Here is a 17,302-nt window from a genome sequence, read left to right as displayed (position 1 = left end):
GGTCAAGGATCTTTACAGCAAGCCGAAGAAGGTCTACTGTAATGTGACGATACGGTTGATTGTATTTTGTGCAAGGAAAAGGGAGACAAAATTGATAGTTTAAAGCAAAAATTACATAAAACTACTAAAAGTTTGGAGGAAGCTAATAAAAACCTGGGAACGGTGATAGAAGAAAAGGATAGTCTAGTAGCAGCAAAGGATATTGTGATTGCTGATATGGAATCTATGCTTAAAGAAAAGGATCAACAAATAAGTGAACTGCATAAGGAACGGGATACGAGTGGCACCAAGGCTAACACTATAAATTCTGACGTGGATAACATAATTTTAAATGTAAAAGACAAAATCATCGCCGATGCCGAAAATAAGATTAAAGAGCTCCAACAAGTCATACAAAGCATATCAGGGGAGCCAAGAGCATCAGAAGGCATAGACCCTAATCTGCCTATACTTCCAACTAATTTTTAGGTATACCCCAAAAGAAAGAGAACTCAGAGAAGTTTGATATCCGAATGCACTAAAAAAAAGGCAAACAACTTGTTCTTACTGTCGAACCAGCTGCTCCTGCACCATCGAAGACCGAAGATACAAGTTCATCACAACTAGAAACAAAATGTCATGAACTTAACAAGGTCAAAACCAAAATATTGAAGGTACGGTCGAGAGTAAGTAAGTTGTTAATTTATAATCCTTAATGACATAGTATTATTTTAATTATCTCAGCAAGCGAAGACATTTTTTAAAAAGAGTAAAGATGGTGTGATAACCGATGCATTATTGAAGCTCAGTCGGTTAAGGTAACGTAGTTGCCAGCCTAAATACTTAAACCACATGTCAACGAAGGATTATTATTGGAGTTTAATGATATTTATTATACTTTTAATTTATTAAATACCATTGACTATATCCTTGTGTGTAGGGTGACGGTGCAACCAATATGGACAAATGATAATTTCTCTTTAGATATGCAATCTTTTATGACAATATTTGATTGGACGCAGTACACCAATGGGGATTGCTTAAATGTTTATTGGAATATTCTTGCTAATGAAGCCAAAAACTCTAACTCACCGTACCACCCATCCATATTTTGTGGGTTTGGATTCCGAGTATGTCCCATATCTCATTATAAATTGTTTATAATATATATTGAATGTAATCACCTAAATAGCTCTATTATTTGCATAGGACTTGTTTGGAATGATGCACGTGGATGCATTGAAACAAACTGCAAAAACTGATGAGGACAAGGACATTATATATATTTTCTGTCCTCTAAATAACCAAGATGATCATTGGCATCTAATGGTCATGGACCTGAAGGAAGGTCAAATAATTCATTATAACTCTCTTGGCACCACAGAAAATTACACTTTTGTTTTTAATCAAACTGTAAGTAACAAATTTCTTATATCCAATAATCATTGGTTATGTAATAATTACTATGGTTTGATATTTGTAGGTGTTGTTTTTTAAGGAGCTAAACTGGTCATACTATCACAGATGGCATAAAGGTTTAGTACCTTTCTCCGGGAGAGAGTATAAAACGATTCAAATTAATGGCCCCACACAAAGCAAATCGTAAGTATTTGTGTATGTTCCATAATAATTGGATTTGGCTTTTTTTATGATGGATTGTGTTTTTGTTTTGTAGGTTGGATTGTGCTTTTTTTATAATGTGCTATGCAGAGAGTTTGATGTTCTAGAGATCTGTAGACTTTGTACAAGCTGATATGAGAGCTTATAGATTTAGACTTGGACATAAAATCATGTCTGACAAAAATTTTAAACTGTAGATACTAAACAATTGTAATATACTATTCTTGTAATGATTTACTGTTTGCATAAATTAAAATTATGGTGAATCAATTTATTTTATTTTAATTTCATTTTTGATAAGGAGCATGGTAGCACATTTTGAGTTTATAGAAAAGGGGAGATAGTATCAATTTTAAGAAAGGATACCATACCAGGCCCACGTTGGGTCTGGTATTCAAGCATATCAGGCCTAACGGTGCCTGAATTTATTTTTTTTACATCACTTGCCACCACACCTATGGAGCTCTAAACCATGATTGGCTAGCACCGATGGATTCCTTCGAATTCCAGAATACGACTCGAATTGAAATGAGTCCAATCAGAGGTGTCTAGGTCCATCAGTGAGTTTTGACCAAAACCCACTGATGACCCTCTCCTACATGGATTTACCTGAAATCACGTTCCCTGTAAAGATCTTGGTGGGGAGATGGTATATATGGTGTCAAACAGAATTTATACCCCCTGTCTAAGAAGGTATAGCTCTGTGCAGTTGGCACGGAACAGTGCACAGCTTTTCTTTTCAACCCTATGGAAGCACCTTTTAAAATTGATCTTATTTTATTTTTTTTATCAGGCCCCTGTTAGCATGTTTAGAGTTTATATTAGGGGGAGATAGAATCAAGTTTTATGAAACGATACCATACCAGCCCCACGTTGGGCCTGATATGCACTCATAACAGAGGCTGATTATATTTTATTTTTTTCCCAACACCTATAGAGCTTTATATAAGAATTTTCCAACAGAGTTGGAGACCTTGCAACTCTAGAACACGACTCGAACTAAAATGGGTCCAATCAGAGGTGTTTAGGTCCATCAGTGGGTTTTGACCAAAACCCACTGATGGCCCTCCCCTACTTAGATTTACCTGAAATCATGTTCCCTGTGAAGATCTTGGTGGGGAGATGGTATATATGTTGTCAAATAGAATTTATACCCCCTATCTAAGATGGTATAGCTCCGTGCCAGTTGGCACGAAATAGTGCACAGCTTTTCTTTTCAACCCTATGGAAGCACCTTTTAAAATTGATCTTATTTTATTTTTTTGATCATGCCCCTGTTAGCATGTTTGGAGTTTATATTAGGGGGAGATAGAATAAAGTTTTATGAAACGATACCATACCAGGCCCACGTTGGGACTAATATGCACTCAAATCATGCCCACGTTGGGCCTGATATGAGAGCATATCAGGCCCAACGGAGCATGATTTTATTTTATTTTTTTCTTAACACCTATAGAGCTTTAAATAAGAATTTTCCAGCAGAGTTGGAGTCCTTCCAACTCCAGAATACGACTCGAACTAAAATGGGTCTAATCAGAGGTGTCTAGGTCCATCAGTGGGTTTTGACCAAAACCTACTGATGACCCTCCCCTATTTGGATTTACCTAAAATCATGTTCCCTGTGCAGATCTTGGTGGGGAGATGGTATATATGGTGTCAACCAAAATTTATACCCCCTGTCTAAGAAGGTATGGCTCTGTGCCAATTGGCACGGAATAGTGCACAACTTTTCTTTTCAACCCTATGGAAGCACCTTTTAAAATTGATCTTATTTTATTTTTTTTTATCAGGCCCCTGTTAGCATATTTGGAGTTTATATTAGGGGGAGATAGAATCAAGTTTTATAAAATGATACCATACCAGACCCACGTTGGGCCTGATATGCACTCATATCAAGCCCACGTTGGGCATGATATGAGAGCATATCAGGCCCAACGGAAGCTGATTATATTTTATTTTTTTTCCCAACACCTATAGAGCTTTAAATAAGAATTTTTCAGAAGAGTTGGAGTCCTTGCAACTCCAGAATACAACTCAAACTGAAATGGGTCCAATCAGAGGTGTCTAGGTCCATTAGTGGGTTTTGACCAAAACCCACTAATGGCCCTCCCCTATTTGGATTTACCTGAAATCACGTTACCTGTGAAGATCTTGGTGGGGAAATGGTATATATGGTGTTAAATAGAATTTATACCCCCTGTCTAAGAAGGTATAGCTCCGTGCCAGTTGGCACGGAATAGTGCACAACTTTTCTTTTCAACCCTATGGAAGCACCTTTTAAAATTGATCTTATTTTATTTTTTTGATGAGGCCCCTGTTAGCATGTTTGGAGTTTATATTAGGGGAAGATAGAATCAAGTTTATGAAACGATACCATACCAGGCCCACATTGGGCTTGATATGAGAGCATATCAGGCCCAACAAAGGTTGATTATATTTTTTTTTTCCAACACCTAGAGAGCTTTAAATAAGAATTTTCCAGCAGAGTTGGAGTCCTAGCAACTCCAGAATATGACTCGAACTGAAATGGGTCCAATCAGAGGTGTCTAGGTCCAACAATGGGTTTTGACCAAAACCCACTGATGGCCCTCCCCTACTTGGATTTACCTGAAATCACGGTCCCAGTGAAGATCTTGGTGGGGAGATGGTATATATGGTGTCAAATAGAATTTATACCTCCTGTCTAAGAAGGTATAGCTCCGTGCCAGTTGGCACGAAACAGTGCACAGCTTTTCTTTTCAACCCTATGGAAGCACCTTTTAAAATTGATCTTATTTAATTTTTTTAATCAGGCCCCTGTTAGCATGTTTGGAGTTTATATTAGGGGGAGATAGAATCAAGTTTTATGAAACGATACCATACCAGGCCCACGTTGGGCCTGATATGCACTCATATTAGGCCCACGTTGGGCCTGATATGAGAGCATATCAGGCCCAACGGAGGCTGATTATATTTTTTTTCCCAACAACTATAGAGCTTTAATTAAGAATTTTTCAGCAGAGTTGGAGTCCTTGCAACTCCATAATACGACTCGAACTGAAATGGGTCCAATCAGAGGTGTTTAGGTCCATCAGTGGGTTTTGACCAAAACTCACTAATGGCCCTCCCCTACTTGGATTTACCTGAAATCACGTTCCCTGTGAAGATCTGGGTGGGGAGATGGTATATATGGTGTCAAAACGTATTTATACCCCCTGTCTAAGAAGGTATTGCTCCGTGTCAGTTGGCACAGAACAGTGCACCTCTTTTATTTTTCAATGACCGAGAACTGTTGTCCTATCTTATTTTGAAAGGATTACTACAATCCTTTTGTGCGAGTTTTAACTCATTTATATTTCACAACATATTTACGTGACTTTGAAATTACTAACCCGTTCCTGTTGAATTGAAATGTATCGCATTTTTATTTTATACAATGGAGATATGGTGTGAAGTATTATTTCTGCCTTGCAGGTGATGGTTTACACTTCTCATACCTACAATAACACTGTAACACAAAATAAATACTCCATAAACCTATATAATAAAAACACTACTTTCCACAACTGTTTTTCTTACAATCCTATATATGTACTTCATACAAAACATATGGCTCAACTCCTCCAATTTACAATTCAGTCAAGAACCAGGGGCTGGCGGCATTCTACAGGTCCTCCGATTATGACCCAGTTATTTGCACCTGCTGTATTTGATTTTTACCTTCCCATTATGTTTCGACTCGATCCTTGCCTTCTTTCGTCTACCAGGCTGCACAAGGCTATGGGGCATAGCACTATAATGTTCTTTACTCACCTAGGCCAAAATTTCTTGCTTCGACAGGGGTAAACATGATCCATGTATGTCGTTTTCCAATTCCGTGAATGAAAATAATGCTCACAATATGGGAGTGTATCTATGTTCCGGTGAATTATGATGGCAATTGCATGTGAGTAAGGCAATCCTGAAATTTGAAACTCCCCACAGTTACAATATTTTCTCTCCAAATCAATAATGTATGAAGCACCCCATGTCTCTACTTCCATTTCGGATTGAGAGTAGGGGTGGACTTTATATCGTCTAGCTTTCTCCCTCCTTGATTCCATTTCTTTGGTAGCATGAGGTGTCAACGCAACATACCATTTCGACGCTTCCTCCCTACAGTTAAAGAACCATTGAGCTACCTTTCTTCTGGTATTATCAATTAACCTGTTTATGGGAAGTTCACGCGTCTCCTTGAATAAAGCATTTAAACTCTCTACACAATTGGTGGTTAACATTGTGTACCTTCTGCCACTAAAGTGTGCATTAGCCCATCTTTTAGGGTTAATGTTCTGAAACCACTTATGAGCATCTAGATGTTTTTCAAGCATGGACTGCATTATGAGATCATATTGTACTGTTGTGTTTGCTCGAGCTGCTGCCCAAAATAACCCTAAACCTGACCTACTGCTAGTATCTGTTACCATATTGCAAGACATGTGGTGCCAACAAAAAGCATGATGGGCAGTAGGGTAGACTTTCCTAACTGCTGATATAATGTCACGATGTCTATCTGATAGTATACTCATTGACTCTGGATCAACATTAAAGAATCCCTTCGTATGATCCAGAAACCACTCCTATGCAGACCCACATTCAACTTCAGCGATTCCAAAGGCTACTGGGAGGACATTGTCATTAGTATCTATTGATGTAGCCATCAACAACACGCCCGGATATTTGCCTCTTAGGTGTGTGGCATCAATTCCAATTAATTTACGAAGATAAGGCCTGAATACTTTTCTACAAGCTCCTAAACCCCAAAAACAGCGTTGGAATTGATTATCCCCATTCTTGTGTAGTGCCACATAGGTTTCAGGATCCTTGACTCTTAACTCATGCAGATATAGTGGAAGATCTCTATATGCTTGGTCATAATCTCCAACAACTTTCTTCATCGCTTTCTCTCGAGCTATGTATGCTTTTCTGTAGGATATGGTCACTCCGAACCTAGCTTTTATATCTGCTATAATCATACTTGGCTTGTATTGTTCATTAGCAACAAATTACTCTTCAACAAAAGAAGCTACAAAGGATGAAGAGCATGCTTGATGATCATCACTTTCCCTAATGGTGCCACATTGGTGTTCCTTTATATATTTCGTAACAATGAACTCTACATCCCCCCGGGCAACTACTCTCCACTTACACGGTTGATTGAAGCAGACAACTTTTACTTTATTTTTTCGAGTGTCAACTGGGTTATATCTCATATGTTTAACCATGACATGCTTCACAAGTTCATTCTTGAACTCTTGTCGAGACGGAAATATATGCCCTACAAAAAATTCATGCTGATATGTTGCCTCTTCAATTGGTCTTTGGAGCAATCGAGAATTTAGAATATATGGATCATCAGCTATTGGGAACTCCTCCTCTAAGTCACTGTACTGCTCTTGAGATATTTCATATTGTTCAATCTGCATATCATCAGCAAAGAATTCTTGTACATCTGTATTACATTGCATTTCCTCTCCATTTCGGTTATAATACCCTTCCTCCTCACTCCAAGTAGGCTCATAGTAATCACCAAGTGTTGTACACAGGTTCAGAACTTCATCTTCTTGAATACTAGCTTCTTCATTTAGATCAAATGTGAAATTACTGCTTGTATTTCTATATTAGGCACACAACTATACTGCGAAGATGATGGAATATTTGTTCTGGATACTTCTCCTACATTAGCTCCATGTCCAATGCTAGAATTTGCATCAAGAGTATTCCATATCTCAGAGAGAATTTCTTCAGTTATATGATCATCCCTGATAAGTAAATTACAAACTAATTTAGTAAATTTACAACTACATAATCTATTATTGTAGTTAAATTGTAATTTTGCTCAAACTAGGAAGGGTTGAGCGAGGAAAAGAACTATCTAATGTAAAAGCATAGTTTTAACCACATAACATGTTGGGTCTGATATCAATGATATTAGGTCCAACGTGGGCCTGATATCATAGATATCAGGCCCCTTTTGAAGCAGATACTTCGTATAAACTAGGACCACCACTGACTAAACCCTAAACCATAAATAAAAAAATTTTAGCCCAACTTAACTATCAACGTCAGAAACTAACAAGACTTAAATCGATTAAGTCTTCTATTACATCATAATTCAGGTGTTGTTAAATATTTATTCCCCACACAACCAAAATAAACCATAACAAAACTTTTTGTCGCCACCCTTCCCACCAATACTGTAATTTTTATTTACCATCACTACCCTAATTTACAGTAAAAAAATCAATACATACATGTCTAAATCTTTAAATGTATTCTTCTACTAATTTCCATCTTGCATGAAGTTTGTCATTCTCGGCTGACGTTCTTAACTTCATTTGTCCTTTGGTCTCCTCTAGCAACTCTTACACCATTATGCCATAAACCTAATTGGTCTATTGCAATCCCGCCAACCACCACGAGCAATAATGGCAAGCGCAGGGTTCATATTTCTTTCAAGTTTATAACACCACGCAGAGGGATGGAGGGAGAGAGATGGTGAGAAGACGTGTATCCGAACCACAAAATATTTTTCAATTCTAATTTCAGCTTGGATGCTTGGAAAATTGTGTTTAAAAAAGGCAGTTGTCAGGTTAGCTAGAGGGGTAATCTGGGAATTTATTTTGGTAAACTGCGTCTTTTGGTAAATACCAAACGGTGATGCGCCTTTTGGTAAATACATTAAACCACGTATGCCTTTTGGTAAACTGTCGTTAGGCTTAAGATGAATGTTGCTTACAAGTTGTTCGATGTAATACCCCAAACACCTTTGGTAGTTTTATTAATGCATTTTAGTCCCTTAATTTCTTGTAATGTTTTGGTTAGTTAAATGTTAGTGATAGTTGTTTTTTAATTTAATGCAATGAGGTTAGATTAGCGCATTCTTCATTAAATGCTCCCCTTTATGTTTGTGCTCTTATGTTAGATGCAATAGATTAGGTTAGCTTAGGATGTTTCCTTCGTATTTTCTTTAATTCTCTTGCAATGGTAGTTTAGGTTATATTAGGTTTTCATTTATTTACATTGTCTTTCATTTGTTAGGATTATATTTCATTACATGCATTGTCTTTCATTTACTAGTCTTAGCACTCAACCCATATCCCCCATTTAAACTTCAAAATACCAAGTAAACATTCAATCATAAGTTTATCATCTTACTGCTATATTCGTTGGGAGACAACCTGAGTCATTCTATGCTACATTAGTGTAGAGATGTTTGGTACTTAATTTTGAATTGTAATCATCTGTAATGTGACATATGGATGCTTATCACTGACCATCTTAACCAATTCATTTGCTTTGAGGTTATCCGATTGGGGTATCTTCTTGTAGAACTACCTCTTGAAAATCGACTTTTAGTTGGTCGAAGACCTTCATGCATTTCTTCAGCCGCTTATTTTTTTATTTTGAATCTACCATCTAGAATCTAAGTAAATGATGACTCGAACAACCCCGACTTGCTTGACAGTTTGAAGTCCGGCTAGCAAAGCTTCATACTCGGCCTCATTATTGGAGGCTCGAAAGTTGAGCCGGATGGATAATTGAAGGATATCTTTACGGCGCGAGATCAGCAAGACTCTGACCCCGCTGCCTTGGTGATTCGTAGAGCCATCCACATAGACCTTCTAGATTCCTTCTATCTCCGGGATCTGTGTTTCAGTCATGAAATTAGCAAGGGCCTAGGCCTTAATGGTCGTTCGAGGCTCGTATTAAAGATCATACTTGCTGAGCTCGATTTTCATTTGATCAATCTCTCGGAGGCCACTAGGTTGATCAATACTCGTCCCAAACAACTATTAGTGAGAATGACGATCGGCTGTGATAGGAAGTAAGACCTTAGTTTTCACGTCATTCTAATCACTCTGAGAGCCAGTTTCTCCAAAGTTGTATATCTTCTTTTGGCATCCTTAAGAAAATGGTTGGTGTAATAAATAGGGTGTTGAACACCCCCTTCTTCTCTTACAAGTGTCGCTCCGACTGCGCCTTCACCGGCTGATAGATACAACCAGAGTTTCTCACCCTGTATTGGTTTGGAGAGTAGTGGCAATTGAGCCAAGTATTCCTTGAGCTCGATGAAGGCCCGGGTGCAGTCCTCATTCCATTTAAACTTAGAAGCCTTTCACAGCACTTTGAAAAATGACAGGCTTCGATCGATCAATCGAGAGATAAATCTGGATAGCACCGTGATTCGACCAACCAGTTTTTGTGCCTCTTTAAGATTTCATGGATCAGGCATGTCCTGGAATGCTTTGACCTTCTAAAGATTCGCCTCAATTCCTGCTCGGTTACTACATAGCTGAGGAAACGTCTACTCTTGGCTCCAAATAAGTACTTGCTAGGGTTTAGCTTGAGCTAGTATTGTCTCAGCGTGGTGTATGTCTCTTTAATGTCTACGATGAGGTCCTTTGACCGACTTGACTTGATCAAAATGTCGTCAACATAAACTTTGATGTTCCTCCCAATCTGCCGCTCGAACACGTTGTCCATCAGTCTTTGATATGTGTCCCCCATGTTTTTGAGTCTGAACGACATAACCTTATAGTAGAATATGCCTCCGAAGGTGATAAAACTGACCTTCTCCTAATCTTCTTGGGCCAATGGGATCTGGTGATATCCTTGATAAGCGTCGAGCATGCAAATAAATTTGCATCCTGACATCGTGTCCACTAGTCGATCAATGATTGGTAGCGGGTAGCAGTCCTTGGACACGCTTTGTTCAAGTCGCGGAAGTCGATGCATATCCGCCACTTACCACCTAGTTTTGCCATCATAATTGTATTGGCTTGCCAAGATGGGAATTGTACCTCTCGAAATCTGAAAGAGTGTTGAGCTTATGTTCCATCATGACCAGAGGTACTCCCTTGATTTCTTGGGTTGGCCAAGCGAAGACATCTTGGTTAATGGTCTAACAGGTCATCAACTATCTTTTCAACTTACCGGGTAGACCAGTTGCGATGTAGGCAGTGCAATTAAGTCGGTCATGGTGAATTTGGACTTTTCCTTTTTCTTCGACCACTGTTCTTTCTTTTTTGTGGTCGCTCGGATCTTTCTGAACCACATTTACCTGGTCCTGGATTTTCGGGCTTTGTTCGTCCCTGTCTAGATGACATCACCATAACTCTGGGCGGCGGACTTGTCATACTTGGACTTCTCCTACCCAATCTCCCACAAGGAATTTTACCTTCTAGTGGAACGTGGATGCCATGGCTTGGAAGGTGCTTAGGGCTGGCCTCCCGAGGATGATGTTATATGAGGAGATGGCGTCTACCACTAGGAAGGGAGTACGTTAAGTTTTCTCTTGCATCTATGTTCCCAAAGTCAACTGGAGGGTCATCTAACCGAGCGGTTGTATTTGATGTCCGGTGGATCCGAAGAGGGGGTAGCCATGGGTAGGAGCTCTTCCTCTTTAATCTGCATGTGATCGAAAGCCTCCTTAAAAATAATGTTGAATTAGCTGCCCGTGTCAACGAAGACCCTCTTCCAATCGTAGTTAGCTATAACAGCTAAGATGACCAGGGCATCTTCATACGTCATTGCTACTCCTTCCAGATCTGAGGGTCCAAACTTATTAACGAGTCGCTACCTTGTCCTGCACTGGTACCGACTCTGAGACTTTCAAGTCACTGACCGTGCGCCTTATGAGCTCTGTTGGAGTCCCCAGCCATGGGCCCTTCGAATATCATATTAATCGTACCTCTCAAGGGACCCTTGCCCTTGTCCTTCGCAGGATCTTCTTCTGAGCGGGGAGTGGATGGTTCTCTGAGATTTTGAGAAGGTGCCAAGACACGCTTCTCCTATCGGTGGTCGTCATGTTGTCCTCTTTGAGGAGGAGTATGTTCAAGTTCGGGGAAGCGCCGCTCGGGAGCCCACTCTTGACCTCGAAGAGTGTAACAATCCTTGGTGTCATGCATGCCCTCCACTCTGATGGTAAGTGCAGAATCAACTCGTCACTCTAGGGAACCATAGTTGTCTTGTGTGCCTGGGTGACATCCACCGCATGTTTCGCTAGGTTTCCTCCGTGGATCGGGCTATGGGGCCGCGACCGGTCATAATGCCTGAAAGGGGGAGGAGGAGCCTTACGATCTAAAGGGCTGTTGAGGTTGGTCAGAACTAGGGCTTCTTTGTTACAAGTTGGCTGAGCCTCCTCCACATTAATGTATTTGAGCGCTCGGATCATATGAGGTTGGTAAAGTTAGTCGGGGGCTTCTTGACCAACGATCGAAAGAAATCTCCTTCCAACAACGCTTGAGAATGCGCTCACCAAAATTTATGGAGTTGCTGACGGGACATCTAAAGCCACTTTGTTGAATCGCTGGAGATAGTCCTTCAGGGATTGCTTAGACTTCTGCTTTAAGGAGAACAAATCCAGCGGGGTCTTCAGGTATTGCTTGCTGCAGGTGAAGTGTTGCAGGAACACGCTCTTGAAGTCTTCGAAAGAGTGAATGGGCGCCACAGGTAGGCTGTTGGACCATCTCTATGCTGGTTCGGAGAGGGTCGTTAGAAATACTTGGCACTTCACTCCGTCTCCATATTGATGTACTAATGATGCATTTTCAAACTTGCAGAGATGGTCTTGGGATCTTTGGACCCGTTGTACTCCACTATGCTAGCCGGTCTGAAGTTTTTTGGTAGCGGGTCTTCCAAGACGCTGCTTGTGAACGATGGCCCTTTGTGCTTCTCTAGTGCGTCGCTCATCAGTCCTTTTCTTCGAGAGGATTCCGGGCCTCTCCTCTTTTTGGTTGACGATTTTCTGGACTCCTCCGGTTGGAGTGACTTCTAGATTAGTGACTTGATGAAACCTGAGGTGGATCCATTGGTCGAGCGAAAATTTGTTGAGCGACTGAAGAGGGCTCGGTTGCCCGGGTCGACATTCTCAACGGCGAGGGTGGCATCGATTGTTGTAGCTACCACGCGACCTGTTGTTGTTGCCACATCATTTATTGTTGTTGTTGCCAAGCTTCTTGTTGTTACTGCCAGGCTACCTGCTGCTTTTGCAAAGCTGCTTGCACAACGACGGCTACGATCTTGTCATCCACTGTCATCGGTCGTCCACTGTCATCCATCTTGGAATCTAAGTCTAGGACTTGAAAGCTCCCATAGATGGCGTCAATTAGTTCCTGTGCCAAGACTTGAGAAGGATGGGTTACTGGTGAGCTGAAGGCTGTGTTGACTAAGTCGCAGAATGAAACAGCTAGCACAAATTCTAGAGGACCTGTGAAAAGAAGAAGGGGCAAGAGGAGTTGGGAGTTCTTACGAGTAGCTTGGAGTTCTCTCCGCAAAGATGGTGAAAGTGATGACAAAGTCCGAATCCTTTTTCCAATTGTGATAGCCCTTTATATATCCTTCCGGAGGGTGTATGACTTGCATTAATTGAATGTACAGTTGAAACATGGGATCCCTTATCACGGAAAGGCGGGGTAGCCGCTCTCCGTACGAGGGTGACCGTTCATCTGGTACTATTAAGGCGTGTTCATCGTACTGCTAGAGTGTCGGGGTCTTACGGTGATATTGATTTACGATGATACGGAGTGCTAAATGAGTTAACCGATTGGAGAGGTCAAAGTTAGGGTTTACGTAGGTTGGAGCGTAATCGGACTGAAGAGATTGGAGTTGGACCGGGGTCAGTAGGCCCTAGTCATATGTTCTTTGTGCAAGTCACAGCGTAATCCGACCGAAGAGATTGGAGTTGGATCGGGGTCAGTAGGCATTGGTAGTCTATAGGTCGGAGCATAATTCGATCGGAAAGACTGGAGTTGGACCGGGGTCAGTAGGCCCTGGTTGTCTGTTCATTGTGCAAGTCGGAGCGTAATCCGACTAGAGAAACTGGAGTTGGATCGGGGTTCTCTAGAGGGCTCGAATCAAGTTTGGCTCTCTTCTACGGGCAGCTCCTCACTCTTTCCTAGAGGGATTTACCTTATCCTCGTATCAGCGAAGATTAACTAAAAATACGATAGCAGGAATGCAAAATAAAAGCTCTCTGTACATGAAAATAACGAGCGTCAAGGGTACTTACTCTCCTCGTCTCTCTATCCGCGTAGAACTTTTCTGACTGCTCCTTCAGTGTTGGATGAACTTTACCAGTGCAATAGAAAATATCTAGTGACATGGGAAGGCCCGCCTCTGGCATCGCTTGAATCTGCGGACAGTCTGATATATCTAGTAATTGGAGAAGAGGAGGAAGTCCTTTCTCTGGCAGTGATTGGATCTGTGGACAGTTGATTATTTTTAATTTCCGTAGGGAGGAGGAAAAGGAAGGCAATGATCGGAGCTGTGGACAGTCATACATCATTAAATATTTTAGTAAGGGAAGGCAATGCAGCAGCTCTGTCGGCAGAGATTGTAGTTTCTCGCAATAACTGAACCTTAGAGATGTAACAGCAGTGAGTCTTCGCACCAATATCGCTTCCTCAAATATCACCTCCTCAGAAGATGATTCAATTGTAAGTTCTCTGATGTAAGACAGTGAATTTCTCAGAGGAAACATTTTAAGTAGAGCAGTGTTGTCCACGCATAATTTACGCAGAGATGACAAGCTCCCTGCTTTCTCATCTTCTACATCCAGTTGAACCAGCTTAGGACATCCTACGATCTTCAATTCCTTGAGGGATTTAAAGAGTCCTAAGCACTCCATCCTTATCAACTCATCGCAGCTAGAGATGTATAGGTATTTCAGTTTTACCAATTGAGCCTGAGGAATAGACGTTATGCATGGACAATCACTTATTTCCAATCGAGTAACTGAATGAAGGTTGTGCAAGCAGTCGGCCAAAAGTTTTGCATATTCGCCACAGGTTGTCAATTCCAATTCCTTGAGTGAGGGCGGTAGATGGCGGCTACCTTCCTCGTCATCTTCCGTTTTGCTATTTAATATGAGACTGGGACAGTTTATTATTCTCAATATTTTTAAGGAAGGAGGGAAGGGAGGTAATCTCTTTAGTTTGGGACAATAGCTGACACGAAGTTCACGCATGCAGGGAAATAGATCTTCGCCCTCAGTCCAAGACCACTCCTCTAATGCCGGCAAATTATATAACTTAAGCACTTTCAACTTTGGAAAACACTTGCCTTCAAATTCATGACTCAGTTGTTTCAAAGCAGGCATGTTGACCATGCGAAGTTCAATCAGATGCAAACGTTGACCAATAAATGGCAGAACGTCATCCCATCCCTTGCAATTTACTAATTCAAGTTTTTTCAAATTGGATAGAACTTTTGGCATCAACCAACTAGGCGACCTACCTCCATTGTACCCTTCAATTTTCAATATTTTAAGTGAATCGTGTGGCTGCAGACCTTCAATTACTTCCTCTTCCAACTTGGCATCATTCTCATCAATATTCCAGTTAAAATACCATACCAACTCCAATTCTTTTAGGTGGACTTTGTTCTTTAACTCAGCCAGCTGTGCTTCTTTGCTATCAACAACATTCTCAAGATTTTCAATACGAAGTGTTCCATGAAGCTGTGTCAAATCCTTTAGTTGTCCAAGCTTGAGTCCATCGTCCTTTTGAATACGAAATGGCCGTGGCCATTCTTGAAGATTAGTTAGTCTCCGTACATTCTTTATCGTCACCCAAAACCTGTCATCTGCAACAATGTGTCTCAAATTGGCCAATTTATCCAATTCTCGTGGTATAGTCTTTAGTTTTGAACAAACTTCTACCTTCAGTGTTTGCAAATTATAAAGGTCGCATAATGAGTCGGGCAAAATTTCAATTTCATAATTGTACGATAAATCAAGGTAACGGAGGTGAATCAATTTACCAATATGTTCAGATAACTTCTGGAAGCCACCCAATCTTACATCCAGAACGCGAATGCTTCTTAGTTTTTCAAAGAGGCTATCGGGAGGTGAATTTTTCAACACCACCAAGGTGCGCAACTTGTTGTATCCAAAGAACTCCAATGGCAATTTTACTTCCACTACTCGTAGATGCCGGACTGTGGAAAGTGTCTTTATTTGTCTGTTATTTTCAATCCTACATGTCTCTTCCGCAGAAATCATCTCAGCTAAATCATGTATAAGGTCATGCATCAGAAATCCAATCTCAGATTCATCCTCAACTTCATTATATCTGAATTCATTATATCTGGATTTTTGAAAGAAAGACCTATTAACAAACTCAAGAAAATAGTCACTTCCAACATCTTCCATCCTCTTTGTGTTTTTATCTTCGATGAAGCCTTCAGCCATCCACATTTGAACCAACTCAGTTTTATTGAATTCGTAGTCTTTAGGGAACAACGAGCAAAAAGCAAAACATTGCTTCAGATTTTCATTAAGATATTGATAACTTAACTCCAGAGCTGGCATAATTCCACATTCATCTTGTTTTACTTTCCATATGTCGCTCTTCATTACAGTGGTCCAATGTTGCTGGGACAGATCTGATTGCAGAACACTGCCAAGTGTCTTTGCAGCTAATGGTGAGCCCTCCAACTTGCTAGCAATCTTTCTACCAATGTCTTGTAGCTCCGGATACTCTTCAGGGTTGAGTGTGCCAAATGAGCATTTCTTGAACAATTCCCAAAAGAAATATCCTTCTAAACCATCGAGCAAGATTGGTTCCACCCGGCTAACCATTTTAGAAACTTTCATGTCTCGAGTTGTCACAATGATTTTGCTACCATGAGCTCCAACTTTGAGTAATGAACAGAATGTCTCCCAGATACTCTTATTATCGCTCCACACGTCATCGAGAACAAGTAGAAACTTCTTTTTCGTAATATGCTGATGGAGTATTTTTTGAAGAGCTTCCAACTCCATATTATCATATTTTTTTTTAAGAGTTATTGACTCTATTGTAGATTTAGTGAGTCTTTGCACAGTGAAATTGTCAGACACACAGACCCAAATCTTAAGGTCAAAATGATCCTGAACTTTATCGTCTTTGTACACATACTGAGTTAGAGTAGTCTTTCCAACCCCTCCTATCCCTTCAATTGCCAAGACGGAGAAAGTACCTGATGCAGGTTCTACCTGATTAGCTGACCCCAACAACCAGTCTACCACTTGATTCAGTTCTCTGTCTCTGCCAAACAATATGTCCGTCACCGGGGAAGAGCATGATTCTCTAACCTGAAACTTCACCTCAAGTTGCTTCCCTCTATCATTTGGTGGTAACACTTGCATGATGTCCTTCGCAGTATTAGCAAATTTCTCGAGCCTTCCTTGAATCTCCTTCACTCTAGATCCCATATCATAAGAAGAACCAAACAACTTTTTTTTTGCAGCAGCAAAAATGTTTGGAAGACCAGTAGTGGAGCCACTTGCCTTGTCCTCTTCTTCGCCTTTGATCTTCTGCCTGAGGACATGGTATTGGAACTCATCTATCAAGTCCTCGGCATCATAAGCAGCATCCTTGAGTTCCTTCATCAATGGCTCCCACTTAGTTTTGTTGCTACGACTAATCTGCACCTCGTCGAGGATGGTTTGAGTCTTCAGCAGCGAAATGCGCAGATTTTCCATGTCCTCCGTGAAACCCCAACTCTCGGCAAATGGTTGGATGGCTTTGTCGATGGCCTTGTCGACCAAGTACTTGATAAAGGGTTGCGCGAACCAACCCCCAACTATTAGTTCCACCGCCATGTGATCGCAGAAGAGAGCAGCGGCAGATCCTTGCTCTTCTTTCAGATCTGCACGCCAAAACAAAACAAAGACAGCAGTAATCAAGGGCACACATCA

At 40.8% G+C, this 17,302-nt stretch overlaps 1 protein-coding gene across 5 annotated transcripts in view; it reads right to left on the bottom strand.

Moving 5' to 3' along the window:
- The window catches only part of LOC122015659 (putative disease resistance protein RGA4), a 73,938-nt gene that overhangs the window by 27,946 nt on the left and 28,690 nt on the right, over window positions 1–17,302 (bottom strand). For 4 of the 5 annotated variants that reach the window (XR_006120944.1, XR_006120945.1, XM_042572679.1 and 1 more), the window contains exon 4: window positions 13,631–17,253. Coding sequence is in view for 3 of the 5 variants with exons in the window: in XM_042572679.1 (XP_042428613.1) it covers window positions 13,631–17,206 (3,576 nt within the window). In the remaining 2 variants the exon portion in view is untranslated. Of the gene's footprint in view, window positions 1–13,630; window positions 17,254–17,302 lie in introns of those variants that run through there. The other variant, XM_042572689.1, reaches the window with a different exon arrangement.

This window comes from Zingiber officinale, chromosome 1A (assembly GCF_018446385.1).
Source record: "Zingiber officinale cultivar Zhangliang chromosome 1A, Zo_v1.1, whole genome shotgun sequence".
NCBI lineage: Eukaryota > Viridiplantae > Streptophyta > Magnoliopsida > Zingiberales > Zingiberaceae > Zingiber > Zingiber officinale.
This window is presented reverse-complemented; position numbering and strand designations above follow the sequence as displayed.